This window comes from Myotis davidii, unplaced genomic scaffold (genome assembly GCF_000327345.1).
Source record: "Myotis davidii unplaced genomic scaffold, ASM32734v1 scaffold424, whole genome shotgun sequence".
In the NCBI taxonomy this organism is placed as follows: domain Eukaryota; kingdom Metazoa; phylum Chordata; class Mammalia; order Chiroptera; family Vespertilionidae; genus Myotis; species Myotis davidii.
The window spans coordinates 349758-368292 of NW_006295827.1; the positions used below are offsets into that span (position 1 = coordinate 349758).

General features: G+C 41.5%; 2 protein-coding genes across 3 annotated transcripts in view; one reads left to right on the forward strand and one right to left on the reverse strand.

Moving 5' to 3' along the window:
- TMEM248 (transmembrane protein 248) overlaps positions 1–6743 on the forward strand; it is a 25348-nt gene extending 18605 nt beyond the window's left edge. Inside the window, exons 4-7 of one of the 2 annotated variants that reach the window (XM_006770848.2) lie at positions 2925–3075; positions 4100–4283; positions 5641–5784; positions 6541–6743. In XM_006770848.2, coding sequence (XP_006770911.1) covers positions 2925–3075; positions 4100–4283; positions 5641–5784; positions 6541–6561 — 500 coding nt within the window. In that variant the 3' untranslated portion in view covers positions 6562–6743. The remainder of the gene's footprint in view (positions 1–2924; positions 3076–4099; positions 4284–5640; positions 5785–6540) is intronic. The other variant, XM_015568558.1, reaches the window with a different exon arrangement.
- A 5101-nt stretch (positions 6744–11844) lies between these two features.
- Positions 11845–18535, reverse strand: SBDS (Shwachman-Bodian-Diamond syndrome). The gene is made up of 5 exons (XM_006770849.2): positions 18310–18535; positions 17525–17654; positions 16144–16344; positions 14591–14755; positions 11845–12908 (listed from the first exon to the last, which is right to left on the reverse strand). The coding sequence occupies exons 1-5, from the start codon at positions 18435–18437 to the stop codon at positions 12780–12782; spliced, it is 753 nt and encodes a 250-aa protein (XP_006770912.1). The 5' UTR covers positions 18438–18535; the 3' UTR covers positions 11845–12779.

Genomic DNA, 18535 nt, shown 5'->3' on the forward strand with positions numbered 1-18535 from the left:
ATGAATCTTATTTTATGGGATCAGTGCTGGGTCTCAGATTGGTTATGGTTCTGACTTGTGCCTGAGACAGAGGTGAGGCAGGGAAGGTAACGCAGGAAAAAAGTATTGATAGGTTTTTGTATAATAGGCATAAAATGTACGGTTAGCAGAGGTTACACAGACTCTCAAGTGTTGGCAAATATGTGGAGAAACTGGAACCCTCATACTTTGTTGATGGGAATGTGAAATGGTGCAGCCACTTTGGAAAACAGTCTGGCAGTTCCTCAAAAGTTAAACAGTGTTACCATACGACCCAGCAATTCTACTCCATGAGAACTGAAAATATATTTCCACACAAAGACTTGTGAATGAATGTTTACGGTATAGCAGCATAATTCATGATAAGTGAGTAAACAAAATGTGGTATGTCCTTTCACTGGAATACTATTTGGCAATAGAAAGAAATGAAGTACTGATACGTGCTACAACAAGGATAGAAACCCTGAAAACATTTATACTAAGTGAAAGAAGCCAGTTACAAATGACTACATATGACCACATATTACATGATTTCATTTCTATAAAATGCTCAGAATAGGCAGATTCACAGCAACAGAGTAGACTAGTGGTTGCCAAGAGATGGTCAGGTTGGGGGAAAATGGGGAGTGACAGTGCTTTTGGGGGTGATAAAAATGTTCTGAAATTTACTGCACAATTCTATGAATTTATTAAAAGCCAGTGAACTGTATACTTCAAATAGGTTAATTATATGGCGTGTGAATTATATCTCAATAATGTTGTTATTATTATTTTTTAAATAGGCAGGATGTGGGACTGGGACCTCCAGAAACCACTACTTCCTGAAATTGGATTGATTCTGTTTCTCCTGCTATGACAGGGAACCTGCTAGAGAACAAGGCACTCCTTGCTGCCCACCTTCTTTAAAGATTCACATGGCTGACCTCCCATACAGGCCTGCTTTATTTATGAGATGATAAGGTTGCAGTAAGCTATTCTGAAAGTAACCTATTTAGTATCACTTTTAAAAACATTAAATGAGTAACACATCCGACAAAGCCAAGGAAACTAGCTTACAACAACCAGCTCTGATGAGATGCTTTCCAACAGATACAAAGGTAAAATGGCCTGAAAGTTGGGACCCACATTGGCTCACTCACAGCAGTCAGATTAGCTTTCAAGAAAAGGAAACGTCTGGAATATATGCTTAGAAGTGTTGTGCCCAGAAAACACATGAATTATCTCCCTGCACTAGGATGTGGGATGTAAAGCACCTACTAGGTGTCAGCCCTTTAAAAGACGTTATCTGCTTTAGTCTTCATACCAACCTACAGGAGAGGAGGTATTACCCCCATTTTATAGATAAGAAAATAAACTCAAATTCCAGCAGAAACCACCTGAAAGGAGTTAGCTAGGTTGCAGAGTGGTCTGACTCCAGAGGCCATGCACTCTCCACCTCCCCACGTGGCCTCCCTCTCCTGGGAATTGGCAGAGGCAGAACTGCTTCTGCGACTGCTCAAGAGAATCCAGGACAGAGGTTTCCAGTGGCTCTGAGTCTACTTCCCTTGTCCCAGGACACCTTTGGCAGTTGGATAGATTGTGGTTTAAGTCCCACGAGTTCACTGAACATGACGTTAGGGATATCTTTCAAGAAGCATGTGGCATCTTTGCTTTTTTATATATGGCTGCCTCCGAAATGCTGTCACTGGCTAATTCATTTACCCAAATCAACAACAATTCTTCTACCTCTTAAAGTGCCTGTGATCACTGTTTCTTTCACACCCTTAGCAACATTAACACTCTTGATGGCCTCTTTATGTTTTAAAATTGTGCTAACCATAACTTTCTCCAGCAACAAAAGCATTCTCTCCTTTGTTGCCTGAGAGACACTTTCTGTCATGCTGAGGTGACACCATGAAAGGGTTGTCAGGTTAAAAATCAAAGTTTGGTTTTTCAATCAATGTCGACAACTGAGACATTTTTCCGTGAACAACTTGGTCAAGAACCGAATTGTTTGAGATGGGAGATGTTGGAAAACTGAGGTTTGACTGGAAGTGCTTGTTAAATAATAATAAAAAGAAACACCTATAAAACATTGAGCACTGCCCTTTCACCAGAACCAAACCCATAATCAACTGTAAGTGATTCAGGACAAGGTGAGAGGGTAGTGGAAGAGGGACTAATCAGGAAAGGCTGCATGCTGGAGGCCCGGGTCTTGGAAGAATGGTCTTGGGTTACCAAGAGCCTTTTAAAGTCCCGAAAGACTTGGGAGAGTCTGCCAGCCTCCTATTGGTTGTTATAGGTGAGAGCTGCTCCTATGGAAATAAGGTAAGGGCAACTCCTGGGTTTTCTATGTTACAAGTAGCCGTTTCTCTTCTGCTGTGGCGTTGAATACCTTGGTTTTCATTTAAGCTTCATCACTTACTGGTTCATGACCTTACTTAAGTCTGTTAGATCCTCCGATCCTCAGTTTGCTCATTTGTAAAAGTGGAGCAGTAACACTTCTTTGCTCATGTCATGGGGCAGTGGTACATTTTAAGTGAAGTAATAAATATAAAAGCAGTTTGAAAATGGAAAGGTGCTGTGCAAAAGCTAACACAGTGGTGATAATAACCCACCAGCCCCCAGTTTCCCAGCTGGGGCACTGCCTGGGCTCTTGCTTAGCACCCCCACACCTGGCTGAAAATGGCCCCTCTCTGCTTGCCTTTTGGTAGCTCTGCCAGGTGAGCAGGCCTCAGAGTCCAACTCAGAACTGGTATTGTTCCTGAAATCCCACAGAGGCAGGAGTCCTGCTTTGGTGGGTTGAAAGGTGATTCCTGGGTGGATTTGATGTCAGGATTCATTCAAATCCCAGAGAATAATAAATATGGATTCTTGCTTTTCTTTATCAAAAGAAAAATAAATCCACCCTGATTTCTCTTCCATAGGCAGAGAAGCTCACGAAGAGATAAACATTACCTTTACCCTGCCAGCAGCTTGGAGCTCGGATGACTGTGCCCTTCACAGTCACTGTGAGCAGGTGGTGTTCACAGCCTGCATGACGCTCACAGCCAACCCCGGTGTGTTCCCCGTCACAGTGTAAGTGGTTTTCTGAGCCCACAGGTGTATGAGAAGCTCCACTGACCATGAATGTGACTGGGGTACTTTGGCAGCAAGTTCTAGGGGGGCTCACACTGCATCCCTTTACCTGGACCTAAGGAGTTCTGAGGTAGAAGTTCTCGTGTAAATAGCAGAGAGTTAGTTCCTCAGCAAGGTTGGTCGTTGTACTTGTTCTTAGGCTGCCTCTCCTGTTGGTAGAAGCACGTCACAGAAAAGATAAGGAAGAATGGATCCCATGACTAGAATGATCCAGAGTTAAGGCTCCCAGAAGATAAAGATTTTGTTCATGTCCATTATCCAGAAGGAGTTATTTTTAAAATTGAGAGCATAAGTAAAATCTTATTTTCTATGGAACAGTTAACTATTTCTGGAATTTTTGCTTCCTATATTTTGAGCAACTACAAAACTGTCAGTATTACTGTTTTGCCTTTACATTTTTTTGCCTCCCTTTTTCTGCAAAGGAGATAATGATCTATAAATACATGAAATATGCAAGATGTAGCCTATTTAAAAAATCGGATGGTGAATCCTTTTTCAATAAGAATAATTAGGTATTTGTCTATTTTAGACATTTGGAGGTTTGGAGGACAAGATCAGATAAGTTAAACATTATTTGCTCTTGGTTGTAAATCTGATGGAGAAGTTTGTATGTCAAACTTCCTGTTGTAATTGAGAATTGAGACAGTGTGGGAAAATGCGCTTAAAAGGAGCAAGTTCTTCTTTGGCCACATCATATGTGAGAGGACTATGAGTTGAAATCTGAAGGCAAAAATCTAACACCTAAACTCTCAAATGCCAAATGCCTATTTCTTATATGCTTATTAAGTAAATAGTAAAAGGTCCCTGAACTAAAAACATGGTATTTACCTGAAAGAAACATTTATGTCTTCTGTTTCTTCCTTCCACATGTTTGGCTGTGGTCAGTGTTGGGCTAGGGGCTGTGGGGAAGACACAGTAAATGTCTCAGGCCACTGAGCACGTCTTTCCCCGTCTTCCCCTGCAGACAGCCACCGCACTGTGTTCCGGACACATACAGCAATGCCACGCTCTGGTACAAGATCTTCATGACTGCTAGAGATGCCAACACAAAATATGCTCAAGATTACAATCCTTTCTGGTGTTATAAAGGGGCCATTGGAAAAGTCTATCACACTTTAAATCCCAAGCTAACAGTTATTGTTCCAGATGTAAGTGAGAAAAATCATGTGTGTATGCATGTGCGTCCAGGTATTGTTAGAGTAGGTGGTGTTTACATGCTTGGGTTAGCTTAGCCCCTGCCATTTCAGATTCCTAGCGAAGTTAATAAAAGGCGAGGTGGAGTGGTGGACACTTGGAAAAACATGCTACCTTTTTGGTTAAGAAAACTGTTTCTGTTCTTTGTTTTCTGCTTTGCTCAGCAGCAGTTACTTATTGAGCAGCCATTGTGTGCCTAACCCATGGGGGTTACAAGAAATGCTTGTAATCTTATGCACACAGCCACTCAGGAGAATATTTGGTTAGTGTTAGTATGAGCAGTGAGTGGTTCGGAATTCATAAGGGTAAAGTAAATCTTTGGATAGGTAGTGAGGGCTGAATAGGATGTTACTTAAGGAGGAGAAAAGGGGAGGAAAACACTGTAATCTAGACTAGTGGGTAACATGCTAGTTTAGCTTCTGGCTTACACTGGAGCCCACTTTTACAGACTATATTGATTTTTTTATAAATGCCCTCTTCCTGTCAGTATATGTTAGATGGGTTTCTTGCCTTTTTGCCTGGCCCTGTTATCAAGTTGTAGAAGTTGGTAGGCCAGGAGCCTGCGGGAGTGAGCAGTGGAGGTCAGGTTCCAGAAAGTCCTTTATGCCTCTCTTGAAGCATTTAGACTTTTCCCTCAGAGGAGGCAATCCCCACCTGTGTTGGGCTGTAGGGGGATTTGTAAAGCAGTGTGCTAGCAAGATTGGTCTGCCCATCTGATTAGTGTGAATGTCGTGGGGCCTACAGATTTGGGAAGGAAAAGGAATGGAAGCATGGCCAGGATCTCGCAGCAGCTGGCAGGGTGATTGATTGCATGTGGGAGATCAAAAGATGTTTTCAGGCAGGACTTGTAAAAGTGGGGAAAAGGCGGAAGGAAGGAGGGAAGCTGCCTCTGGGGAGAGGTGATGCAGAGGCCTTCCTGGTCGGGTAGTTATGAGGGGTTAGGAACACAGGCATGGGGTGTCAGCCATGCACCCCGAGGGTAGTCAGAGGAAGAGGACATAAGAGTGGGGATCACAGGTGCGGGAGCCTTCTCGGGAGGAGACCAAGTGGCGGGAGGGAGAGGGTGCTCAGGCAGTGTGGCGTGCAGAAGCCAGGGCAGAGGACTGCTTTAGGAAGGGAGGGGAGGTGGTCTCAAGAACATCACGTCTTCACTGAATGAGAGCTAGCTCTAATAGTTTAGAAGGAGAAATTTCTGTTCCAGTTTAAGAATTAAAGTTAAAGCATATCTGGAGGTGATGAACCGTATCTCCAGAAACCCAGCATAAAACTTTCAGTAACTCAGTGCTGATGTTTCTGGTTTATTCCCTCTAGGATGACCGTTCATTAATAAATTTGCATCTCATGCACACCAGTTACTTCCTCTTCGTCATGGTGATAACAATGTTTTGCTATGCGGTTATCAAGGGCAGACCTAGCAAATTGCGTCAGAGCAGTCCTGAATTTTGTCCTGAGAAGGTGAGCATCGGATGGGGTCTGGCCCAGCATTTGGCTAGAGGTGTCTGTGGACAGAATGTCTCAGTCCTTATTGCACCAATTGTGAGTTTCCCTCCAGAGAAATTAGTTCCTGTCTTTTTCTCAGAAGTATTCTACCCTCAGTCTAAATTATGGTATTGGGTTTTCAACCCAAACCTTAGCTGTAATAAGTACTGACTATGCGAATTGCTCTCAAATCCCCACTGGAGAGCAGCTGCCCCTGGAGGGCTGCCCCCTCCACTTCATCAGCTTGGGAAATCATCTCACAGAGTGCTCATCAAGGTTTGGAAATAGTTAACTCTTGGGTTCAGCACAGTGGTTCCACTAGATCAGCTGCTTCTGGCAGGAAACTTAAATTTTTATTCATTCCCACCTAGATGATATCCCCCCACCCCTTAAGTCAGCGGTTCTCAACCTGTGGGTCGCGACCCCTTTGGCGCTCGAACGACCCTTTCACAGGGGTCGCCTAAGACCATCCTGCATATCAGATATTTACATTACGATTCATAACAGTAGCAACATTACAGTTATGAAGTAGCAACGAAAATAATTTTATGGTTGGGTCACAACATGAGGAACTGTATTTAAAGGTCCAGAAGGTTGAGAACCACTACATTAGGGCTTTTAATAGTTCCCCTCGTGGACAGATGCATACGGTGTGGCTCCCTGGTCTTGGGTGGGGACCCAGCTCCCTAGGCTCTGTTGTGTGACTGGGTTGCTTATCTTGCTCTCTTCTAGGTTGCTTTGGCTGATGCCTAATTCCACAACTGCCTGTTTTCTGAGAGACTGAGCAAACCGTAAGCATTGCCTGCTGACGCCAGCCTGGGCCTGGACACTCTGTGAATACCATTCTTTTGCAATGTTGGGTTATTCCAGCCAAAGACATTTCAAGTGCCTGTAACTGATTTGTATATATTTATAAAAACCTATTCAGAAATTGGTCCAATGATGCACGTGCTTCACACTAGGTGCAGTCCGATCCCCACAGCCTCCCCTGTGGACTTGGTGGGATGATCCACGTAGCGCCAGCAGTGGTCTCCCTGCCTCAGAGCAGGCCATGCTGTCTTTACCAGGATCTCAGGGGCAGTTCATTGCTGGAGGGGTTGAAGTTTGCTTTGATTTGAAACAGTCTGCACCTTTGACATGATATTGCATTTCCCAAGCCACCAATCCATTTTGTGGATTTTACGTGTCTGTGGCTTAATACTCATAGTACCAACAATAATACCCTTTTCTCTGTTTTGCTTGCAAGGAAACACACATCTTTCTAAATTTTCTTTTGAAAAAAAAAATTCACATTTAAATACTACTCTAGGTAAGACAGACTCGTTTCTTTCAAAATCTTGAGTAAAATGTTCAATATTTAAAAGTCACCTACATGGTAAAGACCTTAAGTTTCATTTCCTACAGGAGTTGTGAGGAACCTGGTCTTGTGGAGTTTAGTTGGCACAGAAAGTTCCACTGTTTTTTTCTCCTCTGTTGTCCCTTCCCTCCATTATAAAAGTTAAAGCAGCTTCCTCACTCAAAAGGACTTAAAAAGCCCCGGCCGGTTTTCTCAGTGGTTAGCGTACCAATCCACCCACAGAAGGGTTGTAGCTTCAATTTCCAGTTAAGGGCACATACCTGGATTGCAGGTCTGATCCCTGGTCCTGGTCGGGGCACGTGCAGGAGGCAACCAAACGATTTCCTCTGTCACATCTTTGTTTCCTTCCCTCCCTCCCTCATTCCCTCCCTCCCCCTTTCTTCTACTCTCTCCCACTTTCTTTGGAAATCAATGGAAAAAAATATCCTTGGGTGAGGATTTTTTAAAAAAAGGGCTTAAAAATTAAGTAAATGTCTCTAGAGTAGAGTAAAAATTAGCTGTTCTATTTTCTGGAATGCAGATGATACAATGGAAAGAGAATGATGATTTGGTCTAATAGTAATGAAAGGATTTCTTGTTTTCTTTGAAAAGGGAGTGGTTTTTCTTTTTTTAAATATTTATTTCTATGCAGTTAACATATCTTCAGAAGGAAAATGGCAACTAGTAGATCACTAACTCTACAAAGATCATGCCTGTGAAATTTGAATGAAAGCAATTCTGATTAGCCATATATCAGGAAAACCCAAAGCATTTTTCTTTGCTATAACATTTTGATGATCTGGTTCCTTTATCCCTTTTTCCTTCTAATCCATCTTCATTAAAAAAAATGACGTGTTATCTTTTCTAGTCCTCTTTTGTTACTTGTATTCTGTTTTTCTTGATAGCTCTTTGCCTCATTGTCATTAATGACTTCTGTGTTCTTGCAAGCAGTGCTGTAGCAAAAGGGCCAGTAAAACCTTGGGCATGACTGTCAGTACTTCTTCCCTTAATTCCAGGCCTGCATAGTCTGTTCTGAGTTAGAATCAGCCCTGCAGTCTGGAATATAGATTGGCCTGGAACATTTTAAACCAGGCATGCTTGAATGGAAAACAATTGTGGGCTTTTACTACAGATTGTTAAAATAATTATTAAAACATGTTAATATATATTTTTTCCTTTTAGTACATTTTAAGCACAATAATCAGACTTGCCTATCCAGTTATTTGTATGACATGAGTTGCTTTCATGATGCATGGCTAACTTGTTAGTTTAGTTTTGTGTTTGGAGACTTTGAGGATCTTAAGAAATAAGATTGTGAAAGCCTTTGGGCTTGGCCTTTAGAAACATCACTATCTTTAAGACCAACAGATTTTAGGTTAAGCTGCTACTGAATTAATAAAATCCCAATGAATGGAGTTCTAGGGATAGATTTATAGCTGGCAGAGTAATATAAAAGGAGACAGACAGGTGGAAAAAGTCAATTTCACTGGTTTATTCAATCCAACTTGTTGCTAATATTAATTACCCTTATTTTAATTACAGGGAATGGCTGGAATCTGTAGCCAGGGAAGGAAAAACACTGTTAGTGTGAGGAAAGGAAGTGCCAAAAATACCTGGACAGTATGATTTGTCGTGAGGCTAGGACACACACTTTAAAATCCGGCCTTTACCCTAGAAGGCAAATCTCAAAGATCTTGTGGAAACCCAGAGCCAGTCAATTATATAAAGAAAGGCTGGGGTGGAGGGAGGAGGCTATGTACCTGCTGGGTGAAGAGGCCTCGTAACTGAAGAGACTTCCGCTGGGTGTAGGAAGTCCAGGGGACTGTGGCTGTGGGGCACTTGCAGACAAGGCCTCTGCAGGGTCTTGCTGGGGGCTCCAGGTTACAGGTGTCCCAGGCAGGGCCCGTTTGCCATCAGGGTGACCTCACCCAGGAGCACGGCTCGTCCTCAGGCATCTTGGACTGGAGGTCCAATGAAAGGTCAGCAACTTACTATTAAAGTGGTTGTTTCAGATCATATTGATCTCTTTTCTTTTTCCTTTTGTCCTTTCACTGTATGACTTGAATCAGTTTTGATTCTATTTGTAAGTTTTCTCATCATTAGGAACCTGCCATTTCTGTTGCATTTTCTTTGGCAGTCTGTAGGGATTCAGCATCCTGATTTTTCAACCCTCCTGCAGGCACTGTGGGGTCACAAGGGCCAGCGGATCCATTTCACTTCTCTTGCTGCATGATGATCAGTAGCTGATGTTATGGCATTCACTCCCAGATTAATTTTCCATGTTTGAAATGTGTGCATATGTGCTTTACTGAATAAAACATCTGAATTTATTTGCTGTGTCTCTGTTTCCTCCTGTCTGATGGTGTTTTCTAAGGCAAAAACATCTATAATAAAAGGGTAACATGCTAATTAGACCGGACGTCATTCCGGACATTTTTCCTGACGAAGCCAGGGCCAGAGGGAAGCCATCCCGGGTCCTGGGTGCCTGCAGGCGGCCCAAGGGAAGTCAGCTTGGGTCCCGGGTGCCTGCTGGTGGCTTCCGGGTGCCGGAGGGAAGCTGGTGCTGGCAGCCAGGGGAAGGAAGGCCTACTCTTGCATGAATTTCATGTATCAGGCCTCTAGTTTGTGATAATTGAGGGTTTTTGAAGTAGTTCTTTCAAAGTGTCACCTATCATCAGAATGATGAGTGGGCAGTGTTTACTACTAAGCTGGTCTCATCAAGCACACAGGTCTTCCTGAGAGCACAAAACTACTTTTAGTGTTGGACCAGCTAGTGTTTGCAGACCTGAACCCAGATCCTCTCCAAAAAAAGTGATACAGGCCAGTAGGGAACATGGTTAGGGGTGGGAGTGCAAAGACATCCTTCTCAGTTACATAAACCCTTCTTGTGTGCCTGGCCTGAGTTACCAGAAGCAGACTCCTCGCTGGCTCTGCCTTCTCCTGTTACAGAGCTCCTGTGTGTGCTAGACTTTCTTTGCCAGGACACTGCACCCTCTGCACTTAGTTGTTGAGTGAAATAAATTGTTTGACCATTGCAAGGATAGATGGCCTGTCAGTTATATTACATCTAAGGGGAGGAAAAGGATTGAGTTTTGCTTTTGATATTATTTAGCCCCTTTCCTCTTGCTCACTCAGTATATAATCTGTTGGCAGATAGTGACAAGATAAAGATAGAGGATGATGGCTATGATGCTTTTGGGGTGATTGCAGAAGGCATCTTGGAAGAGGTATAATATGAAGGCACCTGCAAAAGGAGGGAGTTTGGACTGGGCATTCCATGCAGAGGACATGGCGTGGCCCTGGTGCAGAGGCTGAACTCTAGGGGCCTTGGCTTAGTGCTAGGTGGAGGATAGGAGTTGTGTAAGAACTTGTTTCCCCACCTGAGGACAGGATGCTGCCAGAGTGGCCCCTTGGGGTGGCCTGCAGGGGGCTGTGCAGGGAGATGCTCTAACACAGCTGTGGGAAAACTACGGCTGGCCCGCTTGAAATGAATAAAACTATTGAAAAAAAAGACCGTACCCTTTTATGTAATGATGTTTACTTTGAATTTGTATTAGTTCACACAAACACTCCATCCATGCTTTTGTTCCGGCCCTCCGGTCCAGTTTAAGAACCCATTGTGGCCCTCCAGTCAAAAAGTTTGCCCACCCCTGCAACACCATCTGGTCCAGGAAGGGAGTTCTCTGAACTGAAGCTCAGCATGGCAGGTACAAGCCCTGCTCCAACTCCTGCAGGCCACGTAACTTTGGCTGAGTGGCTGAACCTCTCTGTGCCCCAGTTTCCTCATCTAAGAATAAGGATAATAGAACCCACTTGAATGTGGTGAGGATTCAGCAAGTCAGTTACTACAGAGTGCATAGAAGAGTGTCTGGCACTCTGATGTTTATTATAATGGAACATTATAATAAGTGAGGGGAGGTGTCCACGAGTGAGGCTGTTTTTCCCAGAGGATCTTCAAATGTATACCTATTCCAATTCCAAATATGGCTTAAAACCAATAAACCTCGTTATAGCTTAGCCATGGACAAAAAGGTGTCCCTAAAAAGAGTGTAAAGGTGCACCTCCCGTAATCCAGTGCAAGACCTCAATTTGAAACAGCTCATCTACAGCTCCTTGCTGGGCTTCCTGCTCTCACACACCTTGCTGCTTAGGGCCAGGGCCACCTGCTATGGGGCAGTTCAAGTTCCCAGAACCAGGGAAGTCTCACTATTTCCTAAGGCAAGGCAATTTGTGACAACTTGAATGGACCTAGAGACTATTAAGTGAAATAAGTCAAAGAGAAATACCATATGATTTCATTTATGTATGGAATCTAAAAAACACAACAAAATCAAACAGAGACAAACTCTTAGATAGAAAGTGGTGGTTCCCATGGATGGTTGCAGGGAGGGGACTGGGCAGTTATTTTAAAACTAGAGGCCCGGTGCACGGGTAGGGTCCCTAGGCCTGGCTGGTGATCAGGGCCTGTTGGGGCCTTCCTGCTGCTGACTGGGGCATTCCTTCACTTTGCACTGCCCCCTGGTGGTCAGTGCATGTCATAGAGAGCGGTTGAACTCCCAGTTGGTTGAACACCTGAGGGGACAATTTGCATATTAGCCTTTTATTATATAGGATGGGACATTTCTAGGAATTAGGATTAGCAGTGAATTCTATATGCTTCCGCATCATGTTCAAGTCAAGAACTCTTTTTCAGTTGAAAATTTCTGTCCACAAAACACATCTGTATGTTTATTTTGAGTGAAACATAAATTTACATTATAGAATATCTCTTTTGAGAACGAGATTTAAAAAAAACTTGCACAATGTTCATTTAAGTCTTAATACTAAAATAAATGCAATTATATCTCCAATAATATCGCTAAGATATAGCAGGTGTTTATCAGAACAGGCACTGTTCTAAGTACTGCTCATACTGATTATTTAATCCTGCTAACAACTCAACTTGACCAGATAAGAGGCAGAAAGGAAAAGGAGTGAGGAAGCTGTCCAGAAACTCAAGCCATAGTTTAGTAACAAGAGTGGCTTTATTGATTTCATAATTTTGACTATATTAACATATATTATAAACTTTAAGAATTAGAAATAAATGACCTTTTTAAACCAGGAATAATTTATGTTATGGCAGCATGTTTAATGAAATTTGTGTTGCACAGTCATATTTTTTAGCTGATTAGGAAGCCATTATCCAAGCTGTATATCAGGCCAAGATATAGTTACCCCTATACATGCATTTCATTAAGTAGAAGTAGGCACTGTTTTCTTTTTCAGCAAATACTCCCTTTTGATTATACAGACATATCCTTCTGAAATTACTCTCATTATAATGTACAAAACTTAACTTTTTATTCACAAGAGCTGCCTCAAATAACTTTCACCTTGGAAAGCTATAATGGCATGAGACAGCAAAATGCTTCTCTGGACTTCTGTGTCTTTAATTTTTCATTTTCCCCTAAAATCCCAATTTACAAATAAAACTAAATTAACCACAATTATAATTTAGCAAAGTCTTTTTTGTTTAACACAAAGGCAGAAAACAAACTAATTTGAGCAAGTATTTGGCAGACCACAGAAAGAAAACAGGACAGTGAGAAATGAAAACGTTTTAGTGTTTCAAAGCAGAAGAGACTGATGAATGTCATTCAAATTTCTCATCTCCTTCTTCCACATCTTTCAGATTGAGCACTTCCAAAGAACCTTTGCCTTTGGTCTCCTTTTGTATTAGGTCATCAATTTCTCTGAAGCAGCCTGGGTCAATTAGACACACCTGAAACATTTAACAGCTGTTTACCACACGAAGAGCAATACAAAAGAATCAACACAACTTTAACTCCCTCTAAGACAGTGGTTCTCAACCTTGGCTGCACATTAGAATCACCTGGGAATCTTTTAAAATCCTGATTTCTGATTTCTGGGCCTCATCTGGAAATTCTGTTTCTTTGTTATGGGGCGGGGCTACAACATTAGTAACAAAGAAACAGAATTTCTGGAGGATGAGGCCCAGAAATCAGGATTTTAAAAAGATTCCCAGGTGATTCTAATGTGCAGCCAAGGTTGAGAACCACTGCTCTAAGACAAGCACACAATAGTTTACAGATGTCTCTACTACTACAGCTTTACAGTGCAACATGAAGACGATGCACAGGGCGGCAAACTAGCCTACGCCCTGTCCCAAAGCATGCATGGAGGTTCCTGTGACAAGGCATTAGCCTTCCTGTTGAAAGACATACGGTATCTGGATTCTTCAGCCGTAAGATGAAGTGGTTGGATAAGAAGACTATGGTTCTTTTCATACAAAAGCAGCATTAAATTTTATAGCTCAATAAGATGGCCTCTTTTTCCCCCCAGATGGAGAGAGAAGCTTGAAGGTCTATACAGAAACTATGTATAAAGTTGCTGCAAAATCTAGGGACATGAATTTGCAGAAAGCTTTTTATACTATGTCTGAAGCTATTGGGTGAGGACTCAAAGACATGCGCTCTTTGCTGCCTTTTTAAAAATATATGTATTTTTATTGATTTCAGAGAGGAAGGAAGAGGGAGAGAGAAACATCCATGATGAGAGATAATCATGGATTGGCTGCCTTCTGCAAGTTCCCCACTGGGGATCGAGCCCACACCCCGGGCATGTGCCCTTGACCGGAATCGAACCTGGGACCTTTCAGTTCACAGGCTGACGCTTTAGCCCAGTGATGGCAAACCTGTGACACGCGTGTCAGAGGTGACACGTGAACTCATTTTTTTGGTTGATTTTTCTTTGGTGAATGGCATTTAAATATATAAAATAATTATCAAAAATATAAATCTTGGTTTTACTATGGTTGCAAATATCAAAAAATTTCTATATGTGACATGGCACCCAAGTTAAGGGTTTTTCAAAATGCTGACACGCCGAGCTCAAAAGGTTCGCCATCACTGCTCTAGCCACTGAGCAAAACTGGCTAGGGCTTTGCTGCCTTTTAAAAATGTTCTGTGGTGCCCTGGCTTGGTAGCACAGTTGGTTAGAGCGTCATCCAGATATACCAAGGTTGCTGATTCAATCCCTGGTCAGGGAACATACAAGAATCAACCAATAAATACATAAATAAGTGAAACAACAAATCAATCAATATCTCTCTCCCTCTCCTTCTCGCTCTCAAAAAACCCATGAGGCTGACCAACTTTTAGTCCTTTGTTTTCTCATAATGTAAAAATCACTGTAAAATATATTCTCACCTAAAATCTGGGTAAGTCTTTAAACATAAATAATTTAACTAGAAAACAAAAAAAAAATCATGTGTGTTTAACTACAATTTAGTTCTACTTAGACCTTAACATTTTTACCTAATTCTAGGTAAGATGTTTCTGAGAATGTCTTACTATTCACACCTTCTAAATGTTGGTTACACATTTATGATCAGAGAATAAACTATTTTGTTAACACGAGGAAGAGAAGTAATTTTAATCTTACAATTTCTAATTGTTGATTGTAGTCCTCACTTTCTATAACCTTGATCAGTGGCTTGAGTTTTTCTTTCAGCTTTTTTCCTTCATTCACTGGAAGAATGAACCGAAGTCTCATGTGAGCACGTTCTATCTTCATTTTCTCCTTTAACTGCTTTATCACTTCCAAAGCCTATTAAGACAAAATTGAAAATGCTTGCAATTTCTTTGCTGTTTCTGCTGCCTTATTTTATAAGGTATTCATAACAAAGCTGTTTCCATCTAGCTGCATTAGGCAGTGGTTTCTTAGATATATGGTTTCTTATATATGAGCATAAGCCAACAGAGAATAGGTAAATTGGACTTGAAGATGAAAAACTTTTGTGCTTCAAAAAACTATGAAGAAAGTGAAAAGACAACCTAAAGAATAGGGGAAAATATTAACAAATCACATATTTGATAAGGTACAGTATTCAGAATATAGAAAAACTGTTACAACTCAATACTAAAAAGACAAATAACCAATTAAAAATTGGTCAAAGGATCTGAACATTGATTTCTCCAGAGAGACTAAAGGTCAATAAGCACATGAAAATATGCTCAAATCATTAGTCATGAGGGAAATGCAAATCAAAACTGGAACGTTAAGCCCAGGATGGCTATAATCAAAATGACAGAAAATAACAAATATTGTCTAGAACATGGAAAAATTGGAACCCTTATACATTGATTGTGGGAATAGAAAACGGTACACCTGTTTTGGAATATGATTTGGCAGTTCCTCAAAAGGTTAAACAGTTATAATATGATCTAGCAATTTCATTGCTGGGTACAGAGAATGAAAATATGTGTCCACAGAAAACCTGTAATGCATTCCATAGCATTACAATATCTAAGAAGTGGAAACAATCCAAATGTCCGTCTACTGATGAATGAATAAATAAAATGTGGTGTTTCCATACAATGGGATACGATTCAGTCATGAAATGTTAATATTTGTCTGTAAAAAAAAAAATATATGTAGCAAGAATAAAGTACTGATACATGTTACAACATGGATGAACCTTGAAAAGGCCACATTACATGATTCCAATTATATGAAATGTCCAGAATAAACAAATCCATAGAGACAGAGGTCGCTAACGGCTTGTGAAAGATGAGGAGTGACATATAATGGGTTCAGGGTTTCTTTCTTGGGTAGTGAAAATGTTCTCAGATTAGGTAGTAAGAAAGGTTGCAAAACTTTGTGAATATACCAATGATGTGTACACTTTAAAAGGGTGACTTTTATGGTATTTGAATTATGTGTTTTAAAAAAATCTAAAGCGTTACAGACTCTTTAGAAATCCAAGTTTTATCTTTGAAGGTTTGATTTGGATAGGAAGATTAGAGTCCTATGTATATTTGTAGTTAAAAAGCATTCCATTTCTCTTCTCTACAATACAGATCCTTTCATTGCCCTCCCCCCAAATCTTGCTTTCAAGTAGTATCAGTTTATTATTACAGACCAATTATTTTGATGATTTCTTCAGAGAAAACTGATTTTCATGGATACTTTTAATGACATTAAAAACCACTAACCTGCTGTTTTGTACTCTTGTTGGTGTTGACTGAATAGTGGATGTCCTTCATTGCTCTCTCGATAAGGATAACAGTGTATGGTCTCTTTGTTTCAGGGTTCACACATTTGTCAGCTACAATAGTTGCAATGTCCCTAAACATTTGCTCCAGCTGTGTGTGCCGTTCTTTATCTGATACTTGAACCTCCCCTTTAGTCAAAATCTAAAAAAGAAAAAAAGAAATCCCACCAAATTTAAGAAAGCAATGCCTTGATTACATACTATTTGTTAACTAACCCCAAGAATAACTAAGGAGAAAATTAAATTTCATCCTCTCTAGCTACTGAAATTTGAGCTTTGCCTAAAGAATGCACTAGATCAGTGATCGGCAAATTGCGGCCCCTTGAGTGTGGCTCTTCCACAAAATACCATGTGCGGGCGCGCACGTACAGTGCGATTGAAACTTCGTGGCCACACTCAAGGGGCCGCATGTGGCTCTTGAGCCGCAGTTTGCCGACCAATGCATTAGATTATCTTGTGCTCCAAAACATCACTTGTTTTTTTTTAAAGGGTCACCATGCTAAACTTGTTATTTTCAAGAAAATTGATTTTAAATATAATGTTGTAGGCAATAAACAATGTTTCAAGAAAAACGATTTAAATGTTACATGCAATAAACATTAATATTTCAAGAAAGATGATTTTAAATATAATATTACATGCAATAAAAATTAATATCAAGCAAAATATCACTTATTTAGGATTAGGAGGGGAAAAGGCAATCTTAGTAAAGGGTTTAAATCAGGGGTCCTCAAACTACGGCCCGCGGGCCACATGCAAATACAAATATTGTATTTGTTCCCGTTTTGTTTTTTTTACTCCAAAATAAGATATGTGCAGTGTGCATAGGAATTTGTTCATTTTTTTTTTTTAAACTATAGTTCGGCCCTCCAACGGTCTGAGGGACAGTGAACTGGCCCCCTGTTTAAAAAGTTTGAGGACCCCTGGTGTAAATGATGAACTACTTGAAAAGAAATTCTACTTTCAGGCATATTACATTAAAAATACATAAATGAACAAAATAAGGCAATTTAGTAGAAAATTTAATTTCTAGAGGCTTTGGCAAAAAATAAAAATCCGTTTCCTAACTATGTACGGTGATTTCTTGTGATCATTTCATAAGGTTTATAAGTATTGAATCACTATGTTGTACACCTGAAACAATACTTTATGTCAACTATACGTCAATTTAAAAAAACCATGTCCTGAATTATTAAAAGTGATACTGTGCAGGTCAACTTACTGCGTGGTAACTGTTCACTCAAAAATACTTAAAAGATTAACACATCTCTAAGTACTCACACTACAGACGGGTCAGTTATGCTGCAGCTGTTAAAACCCACCTGCTTACAGATTTCAGTCTGGTCATCTGTTCCAAATGCACTGATGAGATCTTCCTTCTTTGCAACCTGACCTTTAGAGACATTTACAAACACCGAGTGGGTCTGCAGAACTTCATCAAGGTCCTTTTCCCTTGTGAGGACAGGAGAGAGTCCTAAGTGAATACACCTGAAACTTGGAAACTCATTCACATTTAAATACGAGATGGCAACGAAACAAATAGCAAGAAACAATAAATGCTCCTAAAAACGACCCTCGGGGCCGAGGAAACATTTTCAAAAACGCAGAACCACATATATATTCGCATTTACTCATTGGAGAAAAGCGTCGTGGGAGGATGTATGGGACCTGGCGGATCTGGGTCCGGGTTCGGGTCCGGGTTTGGCCGCGGAGTGCCGATCGCTAGATGGCAGCAGTGAAGACGTACGCACTTGGAGATACCGGGATAACTAACATCTGTGACACGAGCTGTACTAGAGTATTTTTAAGACTAGGTTCTGCCTCTATCATTATTCTGGCCAAAAGGCCATAATTATGGAGGTTTCTTGTGACGGCATAAAGGAAAGCAAAACCAAACTCCAAACCAACAGACCAAACCCAAACCCAACAGGAACGCTTAGTTCAGGCGCTAAGCTCGGGAAGAACTGACACTCCTCAGGCCCGCAGCAGGAAAAAGTCCTCCATTTCCTTCCCCGACCAGACCCCAGGCTGGCCCACGCATCCGAGCCCCGGAGGCAGGCCGCCTCAGGGTTACCCGCTCCGGCCGGCCCGCAGGAGGGTCACTCACACGCCGCTCCGCCAGCCGACGACTTTGTTTTTGTAGCAGGCGATTTCGAAACGCTTCCCGGCGCGCTTCATGCGCACCACGGCCACATTGGTTAGGCGGATCTGGTTGGTGGGGGTGAAGATCGACATCGTGGCTGCTCACAGGCCTTGGGTCCGACGAACCGCGGCGGACCTGCACCGGCCTGAGAGCCACCTGCCTCGCAGTAACGACCAGGCGGCACGCGGGA

What these genes read in the sequence shown, in the direction of transcription:
- SBDS (XM_006770849.2), bottom strand. Translation starts at nt 18,437, where the DNA reads ATGTCGATCTTCACCCCCACCAACCAGATCCGCCTAACCAATGTGGCC. An exon ending in AGACTGAAATCTGTAAGCAG is followed by an intron (nt 16,345 to 17,524) that starts GTGGGTTTTAAC and finishes TTTCTTTTTTAG; the next exon opens with ATTTTGACTAAAGGGGAGGT. An exon ending in ACAATCAACAATTAGAAATT is followed by an intron (nt 12,909 to 14,590) that starts GTAAGATTAAAA and finishes TAAATGTTTCAG; the next exon opens with GTGTGTCTAATTGACCCAGG.